General features: G+C 47.2%; 1 protein-coding gene across 3 annotated transcripts; it reads left to right on the forward strand.

Annotated features, from left to right (window-relative positions):
* The first annotated feature begins 3,505 nt into the window (after positions 1–3,505).
* Positions 3,506–25,086, forward strand: AARS1 (alanyl-tRNA synthetase 1). 3 transcript variants are annotated; one of them, XM_082677970.1, is made up of 21 exons: positions 3,506–3,641; positions 7,185–7,349; positions 10,178–10,366; positions 10,685–10,830; positions 13,012–13,203; positions 13,713–13,857; positions 14,205–14,350; positions 14,997–15,105; positions 15,260–15,410; positions 16,125–16,249; positions 16,685–16,829; positions 17,668–17,846; positions 18,547–18,660; positions 19,750–19,956; positions 20,463–20,647; positions 21,878–21,986; positions 22,657–22,770; positions 23,321–23,440; positions 23,564–23,650; positions 24,057–24,170; positions 24,575–25,086. In XM_082677970.1, the coding sequence occupies exons 2-21, from the start codon at positions 7,206–7,208 to the stop codon at positions 24,758–24,760; spliced, it is 2,907 nt and encodes a 968-aa protein (XP_082534096.1). In that variant the 5' UTR covers positions 3,506–3,641; positions 7,185–7,205; the 3' UTR covers positions 24,761–25,086. The 3 variants fall into 3 exon arrangements, with proteins under 3 accessions (XP_082534096.1, XP_082534097.1, XP_082534098.1); XM_082677971.1 differs by having other exon boundaries at positions 3,530–3,664; XM_082677972.1 differs by lacking the exon at positions 3,506–3,641 and adding an exon at positions 3,743–3,853.
* Positions 25,087–25,571: the final 485 nt, after the last annotated feature.

The raw sequence follows: 25,571 nt of genomic DNA on the forward strand, positions 1-25,571 counted from the left end.
ATTTCCCAAAGGCGCAACTCTTTCTCTGAGTTCGCCCATGTGTCTTTCTGCATGTACTTTGCTTTTCCAGTAAACTTTTTCCTTTTCTCTTTACCTTCTGCCTCCTCGCCTGAATTCATTCTTGACAAGGCAGGCAAGAACTAGGGATCCAAGCCCTAGCCGCTGGCCCCTGTGGTCTCGTGGTTAGGACTCCCAGTCCGGGAACTAAGATCTTGCTTCCAGCTACCACTCGCTGTTAATTGCTGCAAGCTACTGCTTACTGCTGCATGCATCCGAAATCACTAGGTGACTCCTATGGTACTTCATGGTCTAAAAACTCTTCAGTCACCCCCATTTGACCTAATAGCAAATAAATGAACATTCAAAGTTCATTTTATAGATGATAAAAGTAGCTTAGGTGCCATGGAAGAATTAGACTACATCCTTCCAAAACTAAGTATTTTAGCTGTACAATCTTGAGCCCCTGCTATCTTCTTCATGCCCCCAGGTAAGGTTCAACCAGTATTCTACTGCAGAGCAAGCCATGTGTATAGCACTCACTGCTACCTACAGTCCTAAGCAATTAGCCCAGAATAAGTTAGTAGTTTCCTAAAATAGACAATTTGCATGTTGCATTAAGATAGTTTTCCTTCTATTATATAGTTGACACTATCTGTCAGGGAAAAATATTGTAACAGGGAAGAGCCAAATCTGACTACATGTTGGATCTGTTTCTTTTACTTTAACCTTTGCTTTCCGCTGCTTTGTTCACTAAAAGGATACCGTCTATACATAGTGGCCTGCCTCAGGGAACCCTGCCCCTGAATGTTAAACCAAAGCACCTTTGTTCGGGGAAATATCCCGACCCTGTCCACCTGTGGATGGCTGCAAGAAATAAGAAATTAACACAGCCCTGAGGTTGGCCATTGCAGGGGATATTTGCAAAATTTACAGTCTTTTTACTTTACTTCCTCATCTCCTCCCCCTCTCTACTATAAAAGAAACTGGCATCCACACCCCAATAAGTGGTTATTTTGAGACTTTAGTCTGCCATCTTCTCGGTCTTCTGGCTTCCTGGATAAACTTGTATTCCTTGCCTCAACACCTTGTCTCTGATTTACTGGCCTGTTGTGTGGCGAGCAGAGCGAGCTTGGACTCGGTAACAGTATCATAGAGAACTGGGTAATTATCTGAATAATTCATGTAGAAAATTCATTTTTAGAAGAATGTGACTTTTGGGCTTCAACAATTTCTCTTCATGTGTACTGAACCAATCACTGGGGAATAAAAAACATTTTTTAATCTATCTTCAATTCTTTTGTTAGTGAAAGTGCTATATTAACAGCAACAACTATGGCAACATAGCTAAGTTATTAAGGCTACAACCAATATTACTTTATTTTGAAAGTACAGTTTGTACAATTTTGGCTCTCCATTTTAAATGTGCGGGTACAAAAGTCTGACCCATTTCTCAGGTTGTTGTGACTAAATATGCTATTTGGGGCCATTTTGTTAAATATCTTTTTTCTTTTAATTAATTTATTTTTGGCTGCATTGGGTCTTTGTTGCTGCGCGGCTTTCTCTAGTTGCAGAGATCGAGGGCTACTCTTCATTGCGGTGCATAGGCTTCTCATTGCGGTGGCTTCTCTTATTGCGGAGCATGGGCGCTAGGCGCGTGGGCTTCAGTAGTTGTGGCACGTGGGGTCAGTAGTTGTGGCTCACGGGCTCTAGAGCACAGGCTCAGTAGTTGTGGCGCATGGGCTTAGTTGCTCCGCGGCATGTGGGATCTTCCCACACCAGGACCCGAACCCATGTCCCCTGCGTTGGCAAGCGGATTCTTAACCACTGCGCCACCAGGGAAGATCTATTTTGGGCCATTTTGGATCAGAACAGTTGTCTCTCTTGGTTTTGACCTTAGCTGTCTTAACCTCTGGGTGCCTAAGTTTCCTCAGCTGTTAATAGCAGGTAATAAAAGTAACTCGTAAGGTTGTTGTGAGGATCAGTGTCTGCTGCATACTAAGTGCTCAGCAAACATTAGGTGTGATGATGATTATTAATGCTTTGCTGTGAATTGGGAAATTAAGTGACTTCTTGCTAGCTTTTGAGCTTGACCTTCTATTTGTGTAGCATGCTCTTTTACATGAAAAGGGTAAAATTCTTCTGAAGTATTGAAACAAAGCAGGACCCTGTGGGGCCGTCCTGAGCACAAAAGCTTTTCTAGGAAATAGGTTTTATTCAGCATCCTTAACCTTCCCAGAGTTCCAAAGGGCAGATTCAGACAGTTGCTAATCAGGGAAGAGAGGGAATGCAGAAACAAGGGAAGAGCAGTCAAGAAACAATAGTGCAGCCTTGGGGTAGGGTCCTGGTTCCTCCTCAAGGAATATACATATAATATCTTTTAAGTTCTTCTGCAGGAACTAAGGCCCCCCACTCAGGTGGAGGATGGTAACTTCAGGCTGAGCGCAAGATTCCTGGAGCACCACCCAGTTACCTCACCACCAACCAATCAGAAGAAAGTCACACACCCTGCAGCTCTCACCCTAAATTTTACCATAACCCCCCCCACCCAAATCATCAGGGAGTTTGGGGTTTTTGAGTACCAGCCACCCGTTCTCCTTGCTTATCCCTGCAATAAACCTTTCTCTACTCCAAATTCCCACTTTTTGGGTTGTTTGGCCTCACTGTACATCGGGCATATGAACTTGTGTTCCGTAACAATATCTTTAACCCAGTTATGACCAGCAGCACAATTTTATACCCTTGTATTTAGATATACAAGATGATGTAGGTTAATAGTGAAGAGGTTTAGGTCATGGGCTTTGGCGTTGAACAGAAACGGGTTTGAATCTTGGTTCTTTAACTTACTTTTCAGTGTGTACTTAGGCAAGGCAGTTACCTCATCTGTAAAAGGTATGCCAGTTGGCCTGCCTCATACACAGTTTAAAAACTAAACGAAATAATGTAGGAAATGTTTAATAATGCCTCACATATAAACATTAACTATTACTTTTCAAAGGCAAATCGAGGACCAAATGCCAAATTGTCTCTCATAGAGTATGTTATTTTTTCCACACCAAATCCAACAAGGTCTAAAGGACAAGTGTATCCATGAGCACAACGTATCAGAATCTGAGGCCTGCATACCATTCTGCAACTAAAACGAACATAACTAGATACTAAGAGCTGTGACCTCTACCAAACACACGTCACCATTTCCCCCTTATTAATCATGTCAACGACTAGGATTTAGAGTATGGATACTAAAATGTCGGTCCCCAGAAGTCCACATCCTTACTTGTCACGTGACGTGCCCCAGTCCCTTCTTTCCCTGCCATTGCATCAGCCGATTTAGACCCGCCTTCCCAGAAACCAACTAATAAGCTGATTCGTGCTCCAGTTGACTGGCATGTCGGATGACCAATAATTTCTCGGAAAGGTAAGGCGCGGCGGGGCACGTTCCATCCGCGCGCTCTGGTTGGACGGGGCGGTGCGAGCTGCCAAGGGCAGTGGTTTGGCGCTGGTACCTCTGCGTGTCTGCGGGACTGGTAACCGTGGCTCCGGGCGCTGGGCTTTGAGGGAGGAGTTAGGAACTGCGACCCTCGGGAGAAGCAGATTGACCTCTGAGAGAGTTCTACGGCGCCGCGATAGCGGCTGTGCTTGGCGTTTGGCCCCTGGGCCAGGCCCTGTGAGTACTCCGGAACGGGGCGCGGGCTGGAGCCGGGGTTGAGGCAGCCGCTTGGCGACACGGCAGCTGGAGAGTGGCCTTTTGTCAGACCCTTGGAGCGCTGGGGGTGGAGTGGCCTCGGGTGGCCTTGCTGAGGACCGAGACCTTGGAAGGATCACTGTTGTCGCTGACCATCCGCCCAAAGCTGAGGTTTTATCTCCCCTGGTTTTAATCTCCTAGGGGCGGGCGGGGTTGCGGGCGGGTAGAGTGGTCAAGACGGGTGGAATCAGGCTGTGAGCCGTTTCCTAAATTCTTAAAATTAGCTAATAACTGATACTAGTCCGGGCCTACCTAGAAGCAATTTCCGTGCTCCATCACGTTTAGCTATTACTTTTTCAGGGTCTGCGTTTCCAGTGTGCTTTAAGTTCATTCGCAGTTCGCTACTAAAGGGTTATTAATTATACCATGAAATACTTAGCAACCACTGTGCTGGATGCTGAGGACATAACCGTAATGGTGAGCAAAAACCACCAGTCATGATTCTCACTGGGCTGGAACTTACAGCCTGTTGGGGAGATGGACCTCCAGCTGTCAAATGCATGTGCAAATTATGACGGGAGACACCTGGGGCTATGAGACTAAAATAGGAAGAATCTGATTAAGAAGGAGAAGCCTTCCTTAAATAAGTCTCTTTGAAATTGAGATGCCAACAATGAGAAATTAACTAGGAAAAGGCAAAAAGGGAGAATAGGGTAGTCAGCTTACCTGGCAAGTGAAGAGCATGTTGAAAGGTCCAGTGGCTGGAGCCTTAAACCCAAAGGCCAGTGAGATTTAAGGTACTTAAGACCTTTACAGTTCCTGCTGGGAAATGGAATCTGACCTCCTTTGTGCTACCTCTGTATCCAGTATAGCCTTCCTGTGTATTTATATTGAATAAATGAATGAGTGGTGATGGTGACACAGCCTTTAATAGTCCCAGCGTCCATAGGGCCTAACAGCAATATATTCGATCCTTTTACATCATACTGCAGTTATTTCTGTGACTATCTCCCTATTAAGGGCATGAACTCTCTTTCATCTTGGTTCCCAGCATACAGTATGTATTCAGTACGTTGAATGAATAAACAAAGATGGAAAATTCATGTGTCTTTTGGAATGGAACTGCTTATTTTCCTCAGGTAACACATTTAGAGGAGGAGCAATGAACATTCTGAAACAGCTGTGATGTCGCTGCTCAGTCAGGATTAGCACCGTACGTTCATTGTTGCCACCATGATTAATATTCATTGAGAGCCATGATGAGAAGGGTCGAGGAAGAATGTGGTGTGACAAACTTTCTAGAAACCGTAGCCTTGACTCCTTAGCGTGAACAGAAAATCCTCAGCTGTGGGGATTTTAGTCAGCTCCTTGGCTCTGTCTGCCAGTGTTTCACCATCTTTTTGCCCAAAGGGCTTTTTGTTTGCGTAATGAGTTGATTGAGTCGTGAATAAATCAATTGAAATTGTGATTAAACATAAATCTAAGAGTCACAGTCTCATCATGTTCGTTGTGTACATCTTTCTTTGTATCTTCCTCCTAGGAAGGAAGAAAACTTTGAGCTAAGTGATGTAAAGTAATAGTATCCAATTTGTTCCAGGTTACAAGTTGCTTCCAGATACAGGATGGCTTTTGGCCTTACACCCCAGGTGGCGTAGGCAGAGTAGATCTTACTTTTTTACAAAAAAGGAAACAAATTTAGGACAAAGTGCCTTTTTATTCAATTGTTTAAAAATTTTTTTGGCCATGCTGTGAGGCATGTGATATCTCGGTTCCCCCACCAGGGATCGAACCCACGACCCCCGCATTGGAAGCGCAGAGTCTTAACCACTGGACCACCAGGGAAGTCCCAAAGTGACTGTTTTTTTTAAAATAAATGTATTTATTTATTTGTTTGTTTTTATTTTTGGCTGCGTTGGGTCTTCATTGCCGCGTGCAAGCTCTCTCTAGTTGAGGCGAGCGGGCGCTACTCTCCGTTGCGGTGCGCGGACCTCTCATCGCAGTGGCCCCTCCCGCTGCGGAGCACGGGCTCTAGGCTCACAGGCTTCAGTAGTTGTGGCTCACGGGCTCTAGAGTGCAGGCTCAGCAGTTGTGGTGCATGGGCTTAGTTGCTTGGCAGCATGTGGCATCCTTCCGGACCAGGGCTCGAACCCGTGTCCCCTGCATTGGCAGGTGGATTCTTAACCACTGCGCCACCATGGAAGTCCTCAAAGTGACTTTTTAAAGGTTAGAGCTAGGTCTAGAATTCTAGAGACTTTTAGATAATGTTGTGAATGAGATGGTTCCTATTTTTCTAGACACCCAGTGCAACATGGCACTACAACTCCATGCCAGTGATTGGTACCCTCTACCAAGGCCTGTCACTTCTCTCTAACCTGCTTGTCATAGAAGCCGTGTAATATATGTGAAAGAGCTCTGAAACTGTAAAGCTGTTTTATTCCTAATTTCCCTCTCTTCTGATTCCCTCTCTCTTTCACTGGCTCTTGAGCTCTACTTCCTCAGTGTGGCTACAACGTCCTCACTCCCTAGCAGTCAAATAGCTGGGAAGGCAGCAGTTTAGCAGTTGGGTTCTGGAGGAGCTAAGTGGAGGCAGGTACATTCCTGCTACTTGCAGGGCAGTTCCTTGTACAGATGGGCCCATGCCCAGGTCCACTGTTGCCTCCCCTAGATGGTCACGCCAAACCTAGAGGCCCTGGCTTTGGGGATAGTGGAACTTTGCACTGTTCTAGGCATGTGGGTTAAGACAGAGCTGGAAGTGCCCTTAGAGTTCATCTATTATGGCCCCCTTTTGTTGAAGTAATTCCCTTAAGGACTTGGAGCTAGGACTGGAACCTGGGTCTCCTGAGCCTCCCTCATCTCCAGGGGGCTCCTCTGCTAGACTGAACTGTGAGGTTTTATTCCCATTTCTTTTGTGTTTTTTTTTAATTTATTTATTTATTTTTGGCTGTGTTGTGTCTTCGTTGCGGTGTGCTGGCTTCTTACTGCGGTGGCTTCTCTTGTTGCAGAGCTCGGGCTCTTGGCGCGCGGACTTCAGTAGTTGTAGCACAAGGGCTCAGCTGCTCCGCGGCATGTGGGATCCTCCCGGACCAGGGCTCGAACCCGTATTCCCTGCATTGGCAGGCGGACTCTCAACCACTGCGCCACCAGGGAAGCCCTATTCTCATTTCTTAATTCCTGACCTAGGGCTTGGAACAGCGGACGCTCCATACATTTTTGCAGTGAATGAATGCATGAAGAAACTACCTCCTCCGCTTAATGTGTTGGTGTATTGAACAGATTGAGGTTGGCTCGGGAAGGAAGAGCATGTAGGGTTGCTCTCTGCTACTGCAGCAAGTTTTGCTTCGATGATGATTTTAGCCTTGGACATTACAACATAGAGGTTTTAGGATCAAACAGCTTACCCGTGTCTTGCTTTGACATGGCCTGAGAAGCTAGGAGTCTTGTGTAATGTTTACTTATCTTAGTTTCAATTCCCCTAATTTTCTTTCATTTTTCCTCTGGTTAGTTCCGTAGAGTTATTTTCGAGATGGACTCAACCCTAACAGCAAGTGAAATCCGGCAGCGTTTTATAGATTTCTTCAAGAGAAATGAACACACCTATGTTCACTCATCTGCCACCATCCCTTTGGATGATCCCACTTTGCTCTTTGCCAATGCAGGCATGAACCAGGTAAGGGTATTTTCCCTTCCCCTTGGCTTTTTTGTCCACAGAGGCAGCACAGCAGCCCTGGAGTCAGTCAGAATCCCAGTTCTGTCCTTCCTGTGTGATCTTGCAGAATCTACTTTATGTCGTTGAACCTCTGTTTCTTTGTCTGTGAAATGAGGAATAATGATAGTGCCTGCCTTTAGATTGTAGTGAGGAGTAAATAGAATAATGCATTTAAAATGTTTAGTACAGTATTTGAAGTAGGTACTTGAATATTAACTATCATTATTTTTAATTATGATGAGAGACCCCGATACTCATGGATTAAACTTGTATGCCTCTCAAGAAAAATACAGCCTACATCTAGTCTGTAAAGTTTTGCCTTTTTTTTTTTTTCTCCTAAGGAAATAGCTGTGCTTTATTAAAATCAGAGGCTGGGTTAATCTTGCTGAGCCCTGAAGAGACTTGTTAGCTCAGCTGTTGTGGTTGTCCTTCATCTTTTCATTGTCCTTGTTTTTTTCTTTATAAAATGTCAGTTCTTCAGGATTCTTTTTTTTTTAAAGGAGCTTTTATTTTATTATTTTTTAATTAATTTATTTATTTATTTTTGGCTGTGTTGGGTCTTCGTTTCTGTGCGAGGGCTTTCTCTAGTTGTGGCAAGCGGGGACCACTCTTCATCGTGGTGCGCGGGCCTCTCAGTATCGCGGCCTCTCTTGTTGCGGAGCACAGGCTCCGGATGCGCAGGCTCAGTAGTTGTGGCTCACGGGCTTAGTTGCTCCGCGGCATGTGGGATCTTCCCAGACCAGGGCTCGAACCCGTGTCCCCTGCATTGGCAGGCGGATTCTTAACCACAGCGCCACCAGGGAAGCCCCTCTTCAGGATTCTTTTAAGACTTTGCTTTCATTCCCATTCTAGGCCATGCACAGTCTTATTTTTTTCTTTAATTAATTAATTAATGTATTTATTTATTTATTTTTGGCTGCGTTGGGTCTTCGTTGCTGCACACGGGCTTTCTCTAGTTGTGGCGAGCATGGGCTTCTCATTGCGGTGGCTTCTCGTTGCAGAGCACGGGCTCTAGGCATGCGACTTCAGTAGTTGTGACACGTGGGCTTCAATAGTTGTGGCTCACGGGCTCTAGAGCGCAGGCTCAGTAGTTGTGGCGCATGGGCTTAGTTGCTTCGCAGCATGTGGGATCTTCCCGCACCAGGGCTCGAACCTGTGTCCCGTGCATTGGTAGGCGGATTCTCAACCACTGTGCCACCAGGGAAGTCCCATGCACAGTCTTATTGATTTTTTTCTTTTTTTAAACTTCTTTCTTGAAGCTACTGCCACGAATGCCAATTCGGATCTACTGCTGACGAAAGTTTATTAGTAGGATTTGTGTTGGGGGCAATTGAACTATAAAAGATATTTAAAAGTTTTATTTTTGGAGACAAGCATTTTCTTGTGAAGTAATGAGAGCATCACAAGTTTATAAAGGTGTTTAAAAGGAGTTTTTCACTATACCTGTGACATTGAAAACTATTTAATTGGCTGGAAGTGGATTCAGGTTAGATGGGGCCCTCAGGACTTTCCTTTGGAGGTTCTTTGGGTGACTGCTTAGCCCGGTGGACCCACCAGCCCTTAGGATGCCCCTCACTGTGGGATAAGTTGACATTTTCTGTTCTCTCAGGTCTCTTCTCTGGCATGGAAAATTAGAGGCACTGGGAACATTTTCCACCTGTATTACATGAACCATGAAATTATAAAAGTGTTTTCAGTTGTGTGAGTCCCATGCATACACCTGGAATTGAGGGCACTAATTTTAGGTGGACTCTTTCCAGGTGGTGAGTTTTCTGGAATACTGAAACAGTTTTGTTCTACTCACCCATACCTAGGCTTTGTCTTCTCCCACATGAACTGAACGTACTTGGCAGAAGCCATGGAGTCCAAGGTTTATAAACATTCCCTGAATAACAGTAACTAGTAGCCTGCATGTAGCACCTCCTATACACCAGGCATTGCTCTGTGTCTTATGTATATTAACTCATTTAATCCTCACTCTGTGCCATCCTACTGAGGCACTGAAGGCTCAAGTAAACTGCCCAAGCTCACGAAGCTGGTAAATGCTGGAGCATGGATTTGAACCCAGGCAGTCATTTGCTTATGTGCTGTATGCCTCTTAATCAGAAATACCTTGTGTTTTTTGTTTTGTTTTGCTTTGTTTGTTTTTACATTTTGAATTAGTATTTATTGAGCATCTGTTCTTTTCAGGTACTTTTCTAGGTGCTAAGTAAGATAGTTTCTGCTTTTAAGGAGTTTACGGTCTAGCGCAGGACTGTACAATGTACTTTCTGCAATGATGGTAATTCTATATCTAATCACACACCAGCCATGTGTGATTATGGAGCTAGTGTGACTTAGTGTGACCAAGTGTGCTAATTTTACTCCCTGAACAGGTCTCAAATTTTTTTCTTCCTTATCACCTTTACTACCAAGCCAGCACATTGGTTTTAGAATATGTTCTTCCAGAAAGATGGTATAAGCCCTGACTGCAGAGACTTGAGAGGAAACACAGGTTTCACTGCATCAACCTTGACTGTTATCCCAGATCTGGCAGGGCTTTCCTTTGTGCAGTTGGTGTTACTGGCAGTGGTGGAGACCGTTGGAGAACTAGGACCAGGGAGGAGCTGCTCCAAGACAGGCTGCCTCTGCTGCAGCACACAGGGCCACCTGCCTCTGATAAGTTTCTGTATTGCAGGCTAATCAAATCCGGAAATGAATAGTCTATGTGTGTTCTATTCCTGCCAGCCTGTAAACACCTGATATATCTGCAGCTTTTTAAAAGTTGAAATGTTCCCTTTCTTTTTTAGTTCAAACCCATCTTTCTGAATACTGTTGACCCATCTCACCCTATGGCAAAGCTGAGCAGAGCTGCCAATACCCAGAAATGCATCCGGGCTGGGGGCAAACACAATGACCTGGACGATGTGGGCAAGGATGTCTATCATCACACCTTCTTTGAGATGTTGGGCTCCTGGTCTTTTGGAGATTACTTCAAGGTAAGTTCAAAGAGGAGGTCTCTGAGCAAAGATCAAAGGAAATTTGAGCAAAACAGTCATTTCTACTGAGGGAAATGGGTTCTAACTTTGATGGTTTCATGATACAAAATATCATCTAGGAGATTCAGAAGTGAAGGACATTTATCAATTCTAAGACTTCTTGGAAGCAGTACCTGTAATTTTATGATTTCAGTTTACATGTGGATTTCTTGTATAAATTTGACTGTTTATGGTGAAGATACTGTATTGGACCTCTCCTACTCATATTAAATAGATTCTGGTTTGGTCATATTCCACATCTTTTTGATCGTTTTGTAGGAATTGGCATGTAAGATGGCTCTAGAACTTCTCACCCAAGAGTTTGGCATTCCAGTTGAAAGACTCTACGTTACTTACTTTGGGGGGGATGAAGCAGCCAGCTTAGAACCAGACCTGGAGTGCAAACAGATCTGGCACAACTTGGGGTAAGAATGTAGCTCGCATGTGGAGAGTATGAGTACGGAGGAATAAAATGGTTCCTACACTCAGTGCCAGAGTGGGGTCTTAGGACTTGGGGTGCATTGCCATTTCCTATTTTGGGGTGTGTATGTGGAGGTGGAGGTGGAGGTGACTGGGAGTAATTATCCTTTGGTGCATCCTTTGCTTCTTAGTAGGTTTACTTGATCATTCTGTCGTTGAAAGCCAACATAAAGAGTCTCGTGTGGTTTTTTTTGTTTTGTTTGTTTGTTTGTTTTGCGGTATGCGAGCCTCTCACCGTTGTGGCCTCTCCCGTTGCGGAGCACAGGCTCCGGATGCGCAGGTTCAGCGGCCATGGCTCACGGGCCCAGCCGCTCTGCGGCATGTGGGATCTTCCTGGACCGGGGCACGAACATGTGTCCCCTGCATCGGCAGGCAGACTCTCAACCACTGTGCCACCAGGGAAGCCCTCTCATTTTTTTTTTGCTTTTTATATATTTTTAGAAATTGTACATAGAGTGCATATGTTGTGAAATTTCAAACTGTATGGAAATGTAAAAAATAGGAAATGGAAGATCCCTAACATTAGTCCTTGTTAATAGTTTGATACCCCATATACAGTCTTTCAGGCCTTTTTTCATATTTCTGTAGCCCTGTGTGTATGTGTGTGTCTTTTTCAACAGAGTGTATTGATATGAAACAGTTTATTTCTTATAGAAATGTAATGGCATCAAACAGGTCTAGGACAAAGGAAGTTGTGGGGGGTTTTTTTGTTTTCTTTTTTTTTTTGTGGTACGTGGACCTCCCACTGTTGTGGCCTCTCCAGTTGCGGAGCACAGGCTCCAGACGCGCAGGCTCAGCAGCCATGGCTCGGGCCCAGCCACTCCGCGGCATGTGGGATCTTCCCGGACCGGGGCATGAACCCGTGTCCCCTGCATCGGCAGGCGGACTGTCAACCACTGCACCACCAGGGAAGCCCCGTGGGTTGTTTTTTTTTAATGTAATATAATTCTAATATAAAATCACATAGCATAAAAGGTAACATGATAGATGAGCAATATGTGTTCTGGGCTTAGAACATAATAGAATTTATGAAGCTTTGTATCAAGAGGAATCTGATTGTGGAGTGATGTTCCCCTGTAGATAACAAGAATGCCCATGATGTCCTTGTCTCATTTTCTTGTTCTTTTTACTTAAACTCTCTTGTCATTTAGTGTGTAGCTTTTTATATACTTAAGCACTGCTACTTCTCCTTTATTTTTAATTTTTTTTTAAATTACTTTTACTCAGGGTATATTGTTTCAATCCAGCTTCCCCTTGTACTTGGTCTGAAATCCCTCTTTGGTTAGACTCTATAGTCTAAATGTACTTGGATGTTTTGAGTAGTAACACATGTGAAACTTAAAATACTAATCTTGACTTTTTGAATCCTGTTTTACTTGGCTTGTATATATCTGTACTTTGATTTCAAACAAGCATAATCTTTTTTGAGTGCTCTGTTATCTAGCAACTCTCAGCAGAGTCAATATTTTGGAAATGTTTTAACCTTAAATTCTTTTTGGTATCATTTTAAGGTAAAAGACAGATGACTAAATTGGGGCATAGAGAGGTGACTTTAAATGATCAGCTGCTTTTTTTCAACACTTATACTGTCATAATATAATTGTTTTCATTTATAAAAATGAAGGAACATTTGCAAAGAAACGTGCAAAGAAATTTGTTTAAATTCTGGTCGGGAATTCCCTGGCGGTCCAGTGGTTAGGACTACGCACTTCCATTGCAGGGGACACGGGTTCCATCCCTGATCAGGGAACTAAGATCCCACAAGCTGGGCAGCCGATAGATAGATAGACAGACAGACAGACAGACAGATAGGTAAATTCTGGTCATATTCAGCATAAACGTTTTCATTTTTATGTGTTCCTGTCTAGACTTTATCTATATCTTTGCATGTTTTTATTTATTTATGATCACAGCATATGTGCATTTTGTATTCTGTTGTAGTCACTCTTGAAAAGAATCATGTTCTGCTTCTTTATCAGGATTTGAATGCAGACTCAGCACTAGTAATTGCCAAAGAGTGAGCCTTCTTTCTAGAAATGCATAAGGATCTCCTTTTTTGGTGGATGCAAGTCTGTGCAGAATCCTGTCACTAGCTATAAATGGGCTTATCTTCCCGCTCTCTGCAGGCTGGATGACAGCAAAATCCTCCCAGGCAACATGAAGGATAACTTCTGGGAGATGGGTGACACGGGCCCTTGTGGTCCCTGCAGTGAGATCCACTATGACCGGATTGGTGGTCGGGATGCGGCGCACCTCGTCAACCAGGATGACCCCAATGTGCTAGAGATCTGGAACCTCGTGTTCATCCAGTATAACAGGTGGTCTTGGGGTCCTGATCTGTTCCTGCTAAGAGCAGCACCTTTCCTCAAGCTGCGTAGAGCGAGAGGAACTCGGCGCATGGCTGTCTTCTCATCCTCGTCTTTGGGGACAGTGGAGAAGTGCTAAAGGCATCATGGGATCTTGTGGACATTTGTTCAATTTTATTTCTCAGGTTTTCCCTCTGATCTCTGGGACAGGGCTGGGCCTATTCTTTTATAAACTAGTTTTATTCCACATACTGCCTGCTTAAGGACTATTCCTATAATGTCATTTTTGCTGTAATTTGAACTGCTGTTTTAAAGCTCATTTCCTTGAAGCTTGCCTCACTCTTTAATGAACCCCAGAGTATTTCTTCCCGTTCTCCCTTCACGCCCCACCTCCCACCAAAACAGGCAGAGGCAAATGGCAAATAGTCACAGCCTGCAAACTGCAAAGTGAGTTCTGCCCAGCAGGGAGAGGTGGCAGCCTGAGTCCGTGTTTCATCCTCCTCTTTCTCTCGATCTTGCAGGGAAACCGATGGCATTCTGAAACCTCTTCCCAAGAAAAGCATTGACACAGGGATGGGCCTGGAGCGACTAGTGTCTGTGCTGCAGAATAAAATGTCCAACTATGACACTGACCTTTTTGTCCCTTACTTTGAAGCCATTCAGAAGGTACTGGTCCTATTGCAGACTTCTGTGGAGGTTTCCAGGCTGGACCCTTAGTACTGTCAAAGATAAAACAATCATATGCTTTGCTGGGTGAGGGTACCTGTGACCATCTACCAGCTTCACTGTTAATAACACAGGGGTCTAAGCACAAGGCACTGTATTTTATTGTGTGCAGGGGCCTAGCTGGAGGCTCTTCACTCTTGCTCCTGTTACCTTTTTTGGGGTTATAGGATCTGGCAAGAGGTCATCCTTTCGATTTATGCCCCGTCAGTCCTCTCTGAACCTCCTGGGGTGAGGCAACACTAGAAGGGCTGCTTCCTGATGAGCTGCCTCCTGGTTTTTATCTGTAGGGCACAGGTGCGCGGCCATACACTGGGAAGGTTGGTGCTGATGATGCTGATGGGATCGACATGGCCTACCGGGTGCTGGCCGACCACGCTCGGACCATCACCGTGGCCCTGGCTGATGGTGGCCGACCTGACAACACAGGGCGGGGGTAAGTGTGTTACACGTGGGGCAGGGTGAGGACTGACGCTGTTGAGTTTTATGGCTCTCTGTGGAACTTAACACCGTACTTCATTATTGTTTGTCTTCTAGGTAGTTGGAGGGATCCTTTTATTTTTTTTAGGGATAAAGGGAGTTTCAGCTCACTTTGAAGAGTTCACTATATTAAATTTCTGCTGCCAAGTACAAGATGATAAGGGTTGTATTTAGGGTTGTCTGATAAGATATTGGCAGGGGCAGGGGAGATACTGATGAACCCCAGGCAACTTCATTACTGACAGCCGGGACCCGGAATTGGATTGTGGGCCTCACGTTGGCCGTCTGGTCTGTACTTCTTGCCTTCATCTCTGGTTCAGCAGAACAAGCTTGGAAAATAAACCAAGGTTACCCCAGGTTATCCTTGATGCATCTTTCTGGATATATTACTGAGTTTTATGCTGGAATTAATGTTAATGACTTTGGGGGAATGCAAAAAAAAAAAAAGAAAAAAGAAAAAGCAGGCTTAGGATAAAAGAAAGAATCTGAAAGAGAAAGACAAAAAATTGGTCATGTTGCTTGGGTAGAATTCCAAAGGACCCACTACCAAACGCTCGGCTGGGAATGTTGTCTAGCAGGAAACTGGGTTCTGCCTCTTATAGGTATGTGTTGAGACGGATTCTCCGCCGGGCTGTTCGATACTCCCATGAGAAACTCAACGCCAGCAGGGGTTTCTTTGCTACATTAGCAGATGTTGTTGTGCAGTCCCTGGTAGGTGTATTTCCTGTTCACCTCTTCTGTACTGAAGCACATACCTTAAAAGTCGTAGAGTGGGAGATATCACACTGTTAATGAGGATTTTTAGAGGAGTCATAGTATAGTCCCTGCCTTCATTGGGCTCATATCTGTGTCTCCCGTTTACCAGGGAGATGCATTTCCTGAGCTAAAGAAGGACCCAGATATGGTGAAGGACATCATTAATGAAGAAGAAGTGCAATTTCTCAAGACGCTCAGCAGAGGGCGTCGCATCCTGGACAGGAAAATTCAGAGCCTGGGAGACAGCAAAACCATTCCCGGTAAGGACCGGTTTGTTCCTTTCTTCAATAGCCTGGTTCATCTTTCTGGAAGAGGCAAGCCCTTTCTCACAAACTGACAGTGGACTCCTGTGTCTCCAAAGGCTGAGCATAGCTTGGTTAGACCGCTTTTGGTGTAAAATGGGGTTTATAGTAAGATTATAAAAGTAACATATTATTATGGCAAAGTATTCAAACAGTACAGAAGTAAAAAGTGAAAATCCTCTTTCCCAAACTCATTTCTCAGAAGTCACAACTCTTTGGAGTTTGTTGTATAACTATTCAGGACTTTTCTGTATTTGCATACAAACGTATATAGGGGTGTGTGCGCGTGTGCAAGCAAAAAATGGGAACGAGTAGTATGTAGTGTTTTACAACTTTAATTTTTTACCAGACAGGAAAATTAATTCCAGAAGTTTTTACTTTTTATGGAAGTATAATATAATGTGCAAGGTGAAAGCCTGATGAATTTCCACAAACTGAACACACTTGTGTTCAGATTAAGAAACAGAACTTTTCCAGGGACCTCTTGTGCTTCCCCCAGGTTGACTGCAAAAGATTTGATGGATTTTCTGACAAATACACAGAACCATTACTAACTTGCCTGGCTCTTTAATCCCTCCTGTCACTGCCAGTGTCCTCCTGGGAAGGGGTTGGGATGGAAAGGAAGGGGGGGCCATCCCTGTCATTCTTATGTGATTCCTTTGTGCTGTGTAGGGGACACTGCTTGGCTCCTCTATGACACCTATGGGTTTCCAGTGGATCTTACTGGACTGATTGCTGAAGAGAAGGGCCTGGTGGTAGATATGGATGGCTTTGAAGAGGAGAGGAAGCTGGCTCAGGTAAAGCATTTGGGGAGTGAGCAAGAAACTCAGCCCCAATCAAGGCAGGACTTGGCTGCAAGGCAAGAAAGAATTTCCTTCCATTAAAGTCTTTGAAATTCTGTTTTTCCCAAGACCAGTGAGTCTCAAGTGGGGGCAGTTTGCCCCCCTTTCCCCAAGGGATATTTGGCAGTAGCGTATAAAGGTAGTTTTTGGTTTTCACAACTGGGGATGGATGCTACTGGCCTGTGGTGGGTAGAGGCCAGGAATGCTGCTCAACCTCCTTCAGGGGACAGCCTCCCAGAACAAGAGTTACCTGGCCCCAAATGTCCGTAGTGCTGAGGTCAAAAAACTGTTCTAGAGCTTTACATTGGGCATAGTTTAGCAATTTCAAGTCCTTCAGAGTGCTTTTTCTTTGATATTAAGGTAACTTATGCTTATTTCTCTTACTGGCAGCTGAAATCACAGGGCAAGGGAGCTGGTGGGGAAGACCTCATTATGCTGGACATTTATGCTATTGAAGAGCTCCGAGAAAAGGGACTGGAGGCAACAGATGATTCCCCAAAGTATAATTACCATTCGGACTCCAGTGGGAGCTACGGTATGTTAGTGTGCTCGTCTGGGGTGGTTTTCAAGCAATGAGTCTCAAGATTAGGAACCCAGGATATCCATGGTAGCCTTGCCTGCAGTGCTGTGTAGCCGTGCTGTGTAATTTTATACTCAGAGAGACCCTTGGTGATTGACTTTCTATTTATTTTGGAATAATTATAGGTTCACAGGAAGTTCTAAAAGAAATTTACCAGGAGATTCCTTGTACCTTATACCCAGTTTTCCCTAATTGCAACATCTTGCAGGAAATAAGGAAAATGACATTGATTTATAAAATTCCCTGTGGCTGTTGAATTTTGCATCGGGATAGTAGCATTCTAAAGTTAAGACAACTCAAAAGAAATATACTGGTGCTACATGTTTTTGCTTTTTTTGCTCCAGTAGAGATACCTAAATCTATGTAAGGAAGCCCACAAAAGGAATACATTCCTTATGAATTGACTTTGGAGTAGGGAATTTATTACTACTCTTAAATACCTACTAATCAAATTCATCAGGTTTCTGTTCAGTAGCTCACAGTTAGGGTGACCATCTGTCCCATTTTCCCAGAATTGTCCCAGTGTTGACACTGAAATTGTCCCAGTGTTTTCCTCACACCTTGGGAAATCCCCTGGTCCCAAGCAAACCGGGACAGTTGGTCACCCCTACTGAGTATTATATTCTCCAGTAGAAAACCAGCATGTTAAGCCCTTTTGTGGAGTCTAATAGGCTTCTTCCAACATGAAATTAGACAATTAGGACCTAAGGAGAGTTTGAGAAATAGAATCCGATAAAAGCCAGCTAAGAATGTGTGAATGAAGTCATCAACCGTGTTTTCCCCTTGTATGCAGTGTTTGAGAGTGCAGTGGCTACAGTGATGGCTCTGCGCAGGGACAAGATGTTTGTGGAGGAAGTGTCCACGGGCCAGGAGTGTGGAGTGGTGCTGGACAAGACCTGTTTCTATGCCGAGCAAGGAGGGCAGATCTACGACGAAGGCTACCTGGTGAAGGTCGATGACAGCAGCGAAGACGTGAGCCAACAGTTCTTCTTCATCAGTGGGGAGCGGGGGCCCAGCAAAGGGCCGGGCCTGGGCGCCGGGCAGCTGCTCTGGCTTCTTGGTGCTCCCAGCCCTGAGGGGCAGACACCACCGATCTTTGGGTCGTGTTCTGTGGTCAGTGTTTCTGAAGCTGAGGGAGCTGCTTCTTGTACTGTGTTGCTTTCATCACCGTTAGGTCCCCTTGTAGCAGGATCCTTGCAGCCAGGCTGCTTAGGTTGATCCCTGGTTCCTCCAGGCTTTCCTTGTAAATAAGGAGAGATAGCTCCCTGGAGGGCAGACATCCTTGTAGAAGACGTGGCCTGTAGCTCAGCCACTGCTGTCTCTGTGGTCTTGGATGAGTTACCTTGTCTCGGGCTTGAGCTTCCTTACAATGGCTTTAATTCTCTAAGATGCTCCTTAATGGAGAGAGTGTGTGTGTGTCTGTGTCTATGTATATATATACATGTATTACATGTTTAAAGTGTTGTGTGTTTGTAATGATAAATATTTATATAGTGGTCCATATATATATATATGTGTGTATATATAATGGTATTAATGGTATGTGTGTATAGTACATAAAGGGAGAATTCATATTTATGTCCATTTATATATATTTATATATATACATATATACACACACATATGTATTTGGATTTATTTATGTATTGGTCTCCTCCTTGACTCCTCTTAGAAAACTGAGTTTACGGTGAAGAACGCTCAGGTCCGAGGAGGGTATGTCCTGCACATAGGAACAATCTATGGCAGCCTGAAAGTGGGGGATCAGGTCCGGCTGTTTATTGATGAGGTGAGTTTGAGTTGCTTTAGGCTGGTTAGTAATCATCTTTCCTTCCCCTTTTAAAAAAAATGTCAGCTTTATCGAGGCATACCTGGCATGTAGAATTACAAGAGTTGTTTTAAAGTGTACGTCATAGTGATTTGATGCAGGTTGTGAAAGGAATTCATCTCCTCCTCTGGCTTTCAATTGGTCCATCATTACTGTCCCTCCTAAGTGAAATTATAAGTAGATGATTGCGTGTAAGGTGCAGAAGTAAATTTTGAGGGATGTCACTGAGAGTTAAATCTGTTCCCAAGTTAGACCACAGTGATTTCAGTTGAGATCCTATAGCTTCATTTTCACGGATGGCCTTTCTCCAGCTTAACCTCAAATACTTCTTCAGGAGCCAAGGATCCTGTGTTAAGAAATAGGTTCTGCTGCACGTGCCAGAGCTCCAAAATAATAGTAGCATAAAACAAGACGGAAGTGTGTTTGTCACCTGAAAGTCTGAGCTGATGCAGAGGCCCTCCCCACAAAGTCACAGGGCCTTGCTCTTCCTTGCTTTTGTTCCACCATCATTCCTGGGGTGTTGCCCTTGCTTTCATGGTCCAAGAAGGTAGCTATGAGATCCATTTTCTAGGCCAGGCGTTGGTGGACTTTTTTTGTGAAGTGCCAGATAGTAAATATTTTTGGTTTTCTGAACCATACTGTCTCCATCACAGCTACTCGACTCTGCGGTTGTGGCACAAAAGCACAAAAGCACGTAGGCAATACGTAAACACACAGGTGTGGCTATGTTCCAATAAACCTAGATATAAAAATGGATTGCAGGACGGGTTCGGCCCACAGGCCATAACTTGCCAACTCCTGTTCTAGACAGTGGGAAAGAGGAAGGGGAGGGTGTGTTCCTTTAAGGGTACACATCACTTCTGCTCACAGCCCACTGACCAGAATTTAGTTACATGGCCACAGTTAGCGGCATGGGAAGCTGTAGGCTTTATTCTGGGCAGCCATGGGTCCAGCTAAAAACTCTAGTACTTGGGAAGAAGAGAGCAGGTGCTGGGGGCCGAGCAGCAGTCCGCTGCAGACCTCTCCACCAGCCTGCTCTGCCCTTTATAGCCCCGACGGAGGCCTGTCATGAGCAACCACACAGCCACCCACATCCTGAACTTCGCCCTGCGTTCCGTGCTTGGGGAGGCTGACCAGAGAGGCTCCCTGGTTGCTCCTGACCGCCTTCGGTTTGACTTCTCCGCCAAGGGAGCCATGTCCACCCAACAGATCAAGAAGGCCGAGGAGATTGCAAACGAGATGATTGAAGCAGCCAAGGTGGGTTGCGTTACATGTGAGCTCTTGGGTCATGAACTCCACTCCTTCCTGCACCATCGCTTTCTATGTATGGAGCCGCCCCCGCCCAGATGCTCTCACTCTGTCGAGCCATAGTCTGTCCGGTGAACACATGTGTTCAAAGCAGTGATTCTTAACTGTGCTGGGTAGGAGGCAGTGCTGGTGTTCAGTGGGGGACCTCAGGGAGGTCTTTGGTCCGCCCCTTCTTTAGGACAACCAGAGCTCTTTTAGTTAAATCTGTTTTACATACAGCACGTCCATTTAAGGTTTGGTTCACTGTTCAACAAAGTAGTTGGAAATTCCTATTTTGAGCCCCTTGACTTTACACATGGGGCTTTATTTTGGGAGGCTCAGGGCACGTGATGGGCAGAACCGAGATCAGAAACCCAGAGCCATGCCTGCAAGACTGCACTCTCCCTGCTGCTTCCTACTGCACCTTCAGAGAAGATCTTTTCCCAGCTTTTTTTCCTATCTTCTTTCCGTGGCAGCCCGTCTACACCCAGGATTGTCCTCTGGCAGCAGCTAAAGCCATCCAGGGCCTGCGGGCTGTGTTTGATGAGACCTATCCTGACCCTGTGCGAGTCGTCTCTATTGGGGTCCCGGTGTCTGAGCTGTTGGATGACCCCTCCGGTCCTGCTGGCTCGCTCACTTCTGTTGAGTTCTGTGGGGGAACGTGAGTACCTCAGGGGGAGCAGTGGGTGGACCTGCCTTTTGTTAATTTGCGTTACCCTCGGAAGGTGTGGGTAATAGGCTAGACCAGCTCTCACTTGTCTAAGGATGAAACAGAGTCCTCAGAAATGCAGGTGCCAAACAGCATTCCCAGGAATCAGCATCTGCGTGCTCCCATCAGACCCCTCCGTGTCTGACGCTGACATTTACTGGGTGTGTGATGAAACGTTCTTCCCAGGAGGGAAGGTGAAAAATGTCATCCTAACACTTACAGCTGCTTGCTCTCGTTCCCTGGACGGATGATGACAGAAGGCCTGGGAATTCATGATTCCGCAAGGCGCTGGAGCTTCTGATCTGGTCCTAGCCCCTTTTCGTTCCCAGGGCCTCACATAGTTCCCTTTGCAGGCTTGAGTAGCATCTGTGGAATTAACCTCATCGTCTCAGAGCCCCTGAGTCAAGCCCCACGGTAGACCTGGCTCAGTTTGGCTGTGGGCAGCCACGTGTTTCTGCCAACTTGGAGTCCTCCATAGCCCTTGGGGTCTTTCTGGGACTGTCTGGTGGCCTGGGAAGTTCCTGCCTGCCAAGAAATCAGGGGGAAAAAGACATTCTTAAGGCCATGATAGAGCCCATCCAGGGCCTCCTGTGAGCCTCAGGCAGGCAGAGAGCAGGTGGGTGCATGGAGGATGGGGTAGGGATCTGGGAGATCACATTCCAAGCCTCCCTCTGTCCAGTAGAATTGGGCCTTCAAATGAGTCCCACCTCTGCCTTGATACCTCTCTCCATGACACTCTAGAGCACTGGAAACAGCTTTCGGAGACTTTACATCATCCTTGCGGAGTGGCTGAGAGTAAATGAGCGTTTGAGGTTCTCTGAGCCCCTGGGGTTGTCTGAGGTTCTGTGGTAAGACTTGAGAGGGAATCCACAGATACTCTCAGGCTGTTGAGCAGGGACAGACGGCAGCAGTGTGGTGAGGGAGAACTACCCACATTTCATGCGTGAGAAAACTGAGGCTCAGGAACGTGGCGCCTCGCTCAGTGTCGGCCCCAGCCAGGCCTTCCCTGACTGCCTGCCCCTTCCAGGCCACAGCTGCGTTCTGAAATAAACACGAAGGGCCTTTGCTCATCATCCCTTTGAGGGAGCTTCCCTGGGCGCGACTACCACTTAGGGCTCCTGCCTGCCAGCCAAGGGCTCCTGGGTGCTGTGAGGACCATGAACTTTGCCTTCTGCCATTCAGGCATCTGCAGAATTCGAGTCACGCGGGGGCTTTTGTGATTGTGAGTGAAGAAGCTATTGCCAAGGGCATCCGGAGGATTGTTGCTGTCACAGGTGCCGAAGCCCAGAAGGTGAGCAGGTCAGGCTGGTTTGTGGCTTACTTGAACAAGGCAAGCGGGGCCCAATCTGTGGATCCACAGTGCCGATGGTCACGTGGCCACTGCGGTCAGAATCGGAGGTACAGCACTCCCTCCAGGGTGTCCTCCCGTTACCCCGCCTGGCGGAAGAAAGCCAGCACCGCACGAAACGTTCTAGCTATCTTACATTTAATCTTTTAAAATATAGGTAGATTCTGCCATAAGATGTCTGTGTCTAGGAGGGTAGGCCATAGTTTTGCTGTGGCTTCTGTGCCCCCAGCACTTAGCCACATCTCCCTTGGGGTATGTACCCAGTTTGAGACGCATGGAGTACGGGGACAGTTGCTCTGGGGGTGGGGACTGTAGCTCACGCCTGACGTGTGCCGAGGCTTGAGGAGTGATGATTTCATAGGTGGGAAGGGCTCCTGGCTCATGAGTTCTCTGTCACCCCCTGAACCTGAGTTCCGCTGGCCAGGTGTGTGAGGAGGGTGCTCCTTTCTGGGGCATGAGGCTGCAAACACTTGCCCCTGAAGGAAGAGAAAGTTCTGGTGTTCTGGGGGTGTGTTGTTCCATAGCCTGCCATTGGTGTCTGCCACCGTTCACAGAGTCGTGAAGCTGAAAGTTGCCTGACCCACAGTTTACAACTCTGATTGCCTCCTCCCAGGCGCTCAGGAAAGCAGAGAGCTTGAAGAAATCTCTCTCTGTCGCGGAGGCCAAAGTGAAGGCCCAGACTGCGCCAAATAAGGACGTGCAGAGGGAGATCGCGGACCTTGGTGAGGTAGGGGCGGCCTCCCTCCTCAGGTCCTGGTTCTCGGTGCAGTGGGCCTTTGGACTGACTTCGGATGTCCGGCAACCTTGCCAAGGGAGCTTCCCGGATCCTGGCCTCCGGACCCCTGGAACCAGCTGCTGCCCCCATTGCCGATGGCAGGGCAGCCCCTTCTGAGCACTAGTGGGCACCGGTGTTGAGGGGGGTGGGAGAGGCACTGTGGGAGCCCACTGTCTCCAGGTCTCCTGGTGTTTGTTAACATTCGGGGGCTTCCCATTAGCCCATCACGGGCTGTGTTCACTGCCGTGGGGGGACCAGGTCTAACAGGGTCCCAGCTCTCTTTATTCTGCCCCTTTCTCTCCAGCCCTGCTCCTTACAACTCATGCAGTTGCTCATAAAGTGACTCGTCTCAAGGCCAGTGGATTCCTTTTTGTTCTTGTGTTCTCTCTCCTTCTGGACACTGGTTGGGGGACTCTGGTGTCAGAAGCCAGAAGGGTGGGGTGGGCTCACATCCTCGCTCCTCGTGGCCCAGCTCCCAGTGGAGTTCCTGTTCTGGTTCCAGGCTCTGGCCACCGCAGTCATCCCTCAGTGGCAGAAGGATGAATTCCGGGAGAATCTCAAATCCCTGAAGAAAATCATGGATGACCTAGACCGGGCTAACAAAGCCGATGTCCAGAAGCGGGTGAGTCCTGGCAGTGCAGGAGCCGGGAGGATTTACCCAGCAAAGGCTGTGCAGACTGCTCTCTGGGTTTCGGAGTCTGAGCCTTTGACCTGAGGCCTCTCCTCTGGACTCCCTTCCTTGTAGGTGCTGGAGAAGACAAAGCAGCTCATTGACAGCAGCCCCAACCAGCCCCTTGTCATCCTGGAGATGGAGAGCGGCGCCTCGGCCAAGGCAAGCTGGGGTTGGGGCTCCATGGCACCACCCTGTGCCTGTCTGCTGCTTGTCTCCTCCTCTCGGGGTCTCAGCCTTCTGGTGGCTGAAGTGGGAGCCTTGTGGCTCTGAGCAGAGTAGTTGCCTGACGGCCCACTCTCTGGGACTGAGGTTGGGCTGAGCCATGGAGAGAGCTGGTGGCTGGAGAGCTGTGGCTCCTCGAGGTGGAAGGCGAAGCTCCGAGCCAGAGCGTGGGCAAGGCCCTGTGCTTAGTCCTCCATCCAGGCTCCCGGGACCAGCACCTGCTCTTAGAAGGGGGTAGGGGGTGGGAGCTCTCTGAGAACTGAGCTCTGCAGACCCGCTGCACTTGTGGAGAGCGTGGCCCCCTTCCCCAGGGCCATGGCCTGATGCCAGGTTCTCCCCACAGGCCCTGAACGAAGCCTTGAAGCTCTTCAAGACGCATTCCCCTGAGACGTCTGCTATGCTCTTCACAGTGGATAATGAGGCTGGCAAGATCACATGCTTGTGTCAAGTCCCCCAGGTCAGGGTGCCCTGCAGTCTTGCTCACAGCAGCTCTGTGCCAGTGGCCATAGCTTTTCTCAGGGAGCTTGGTTCTTACACCTGTTTGCCAAGACCCATGTGTGTTTGTGCAACCCCTGTTAGAAGTGGCCGTTTTCCTGCTCACCTGTTTGTCACCTCCCCAGCACACCTTCCCCTCAGGCTCTCCCCTCCCTGGTGGATATATTTAACCGTGCTGGCTTTGCTGCTTGGTATGCCTCGCCCGGGCTGTCATACCCACAGTAGGATCTCTCTTAGCTCTGGCAGCACCACCCAGGGCAGGATTGGGTGTCAGGTTCCCCCATCCTTTTTCCATCCCACCCCTCTCCTTGTCTCCCTCAATCCCATCCTCTGTCCTGACCCCCACTTCTCCTTCCTGTCTTCTAGAATGCAGCCAACCGGGGCCTGAAAGCCAGCGAGTGGGTGCAACAGGTGTCAGGTCTGATGGATGGCAAAGGTGGTGGCAAAGATGTGTCCGCTCAGGCCACAGGCAAGAACGTGGGCTGCCTGCAGGAGGCGCTGCAGCTGGCCGCCACCTTTGCCCAGCTCCACCTGGGAGATGTGAAGAACTGAGGGGGAAGGGCGGCTACCACGAGGAGGCATCTCCCCCGCACCCAGATGGATCCGTCCAGCCAGGAGCACTCCATCCCCCACAAGGACATTCTAATCTTGGGACCTTTAAACAGCCCCATCTGTCCTCCTAACCCAGTAGTAACTGGAACTTAGCCTGGGAGCCAGTCTGTGACTCAGTTCCCATGTTACGCTTCTGCCCCGAGCACATCAGCGCCATCTGTCTAGAACCACTACCCCAGGATTGTCTGTAGAGTTCTCTGCAGACCCAAGGCTCTGGGCCTGCAGGGAGGAATCGTTTTTGCTGCAGAGAATAAAAGGACCATGTGCAATACTCGATAATGCCGTGTGATTTCTTATCTTCTCCTCCCCTCTCTTCCCCACCCCCCACCCCACGGGTGCCCCCAGTGTGACAGCCCGTGGCTCCCTAGGTGTCTGTAGAATAAATGCTGTGGCTCCAGCTGGCTTCTGGTCGCAGTCCTTGCCGAGTCTCGCCCCAGACCCCTGAAGTTCGGGAATAATGGCCGCTGGATTTTCCTCGACATCTGTGGAGGTGGCCCACAGAATAGAGCCCCTTGTAGGAGAATACCTTCATTTCTTAGGCCCATATCCCTTTTCCTCACTTGATGTGCAGGTTGGGTGTGAGGTCAGAGGCATTCTTTGGTATAGGAGGTGTTCAGGGTACATCAGTTGCCTCCCCCCACTCCTTTGACTGCCATGTCATTCCTGGTTCCAGGACCTCACTTGGACAGTGAGGGTGGAGACTCTGACCTGGTTCTGTGTCCATTCACCCAAGTCTGAAGACAGTTGGGTT

This window comes from Grampus griseus, assembly GCF_964374135.1.
Source record: "Grampus griseus genome assembly, chromosome: 19".
In the NCBI taxonomy this organism is placed as follows: domain Eukaryota; kingdom Metazoa; phylum Chordata; class Mammalia; order Artiodactyla; family Delphinidae; genus Grampus; species Grampus griseus.

Bases quoted from the DNA above. Each gene is read 5' to 3' on its own strand.
- AARS1 (XM_082677970.1), top strand. From the start codon at position 7,206: ATGGACTCAACCCTAACAGCAAGTGAAATCCGGCAGCGTTTTATAGAT. The intron at 21,987-22,656 runs GTGAGCAGGTCA...GCCTCCTCCCAG, and splicing joins CAGGTGCCGAAGCCCAGAAG to GCGCTCAGGAAAGCAGAGAG. The intron at 22,771-23,320 runs GTAGGGGCGGCC...TTCTGGTTCCAG, and splicing joins AGATCGCGGACCTTGGTGAG to GCTCTGGCCACCGCAGTCAT.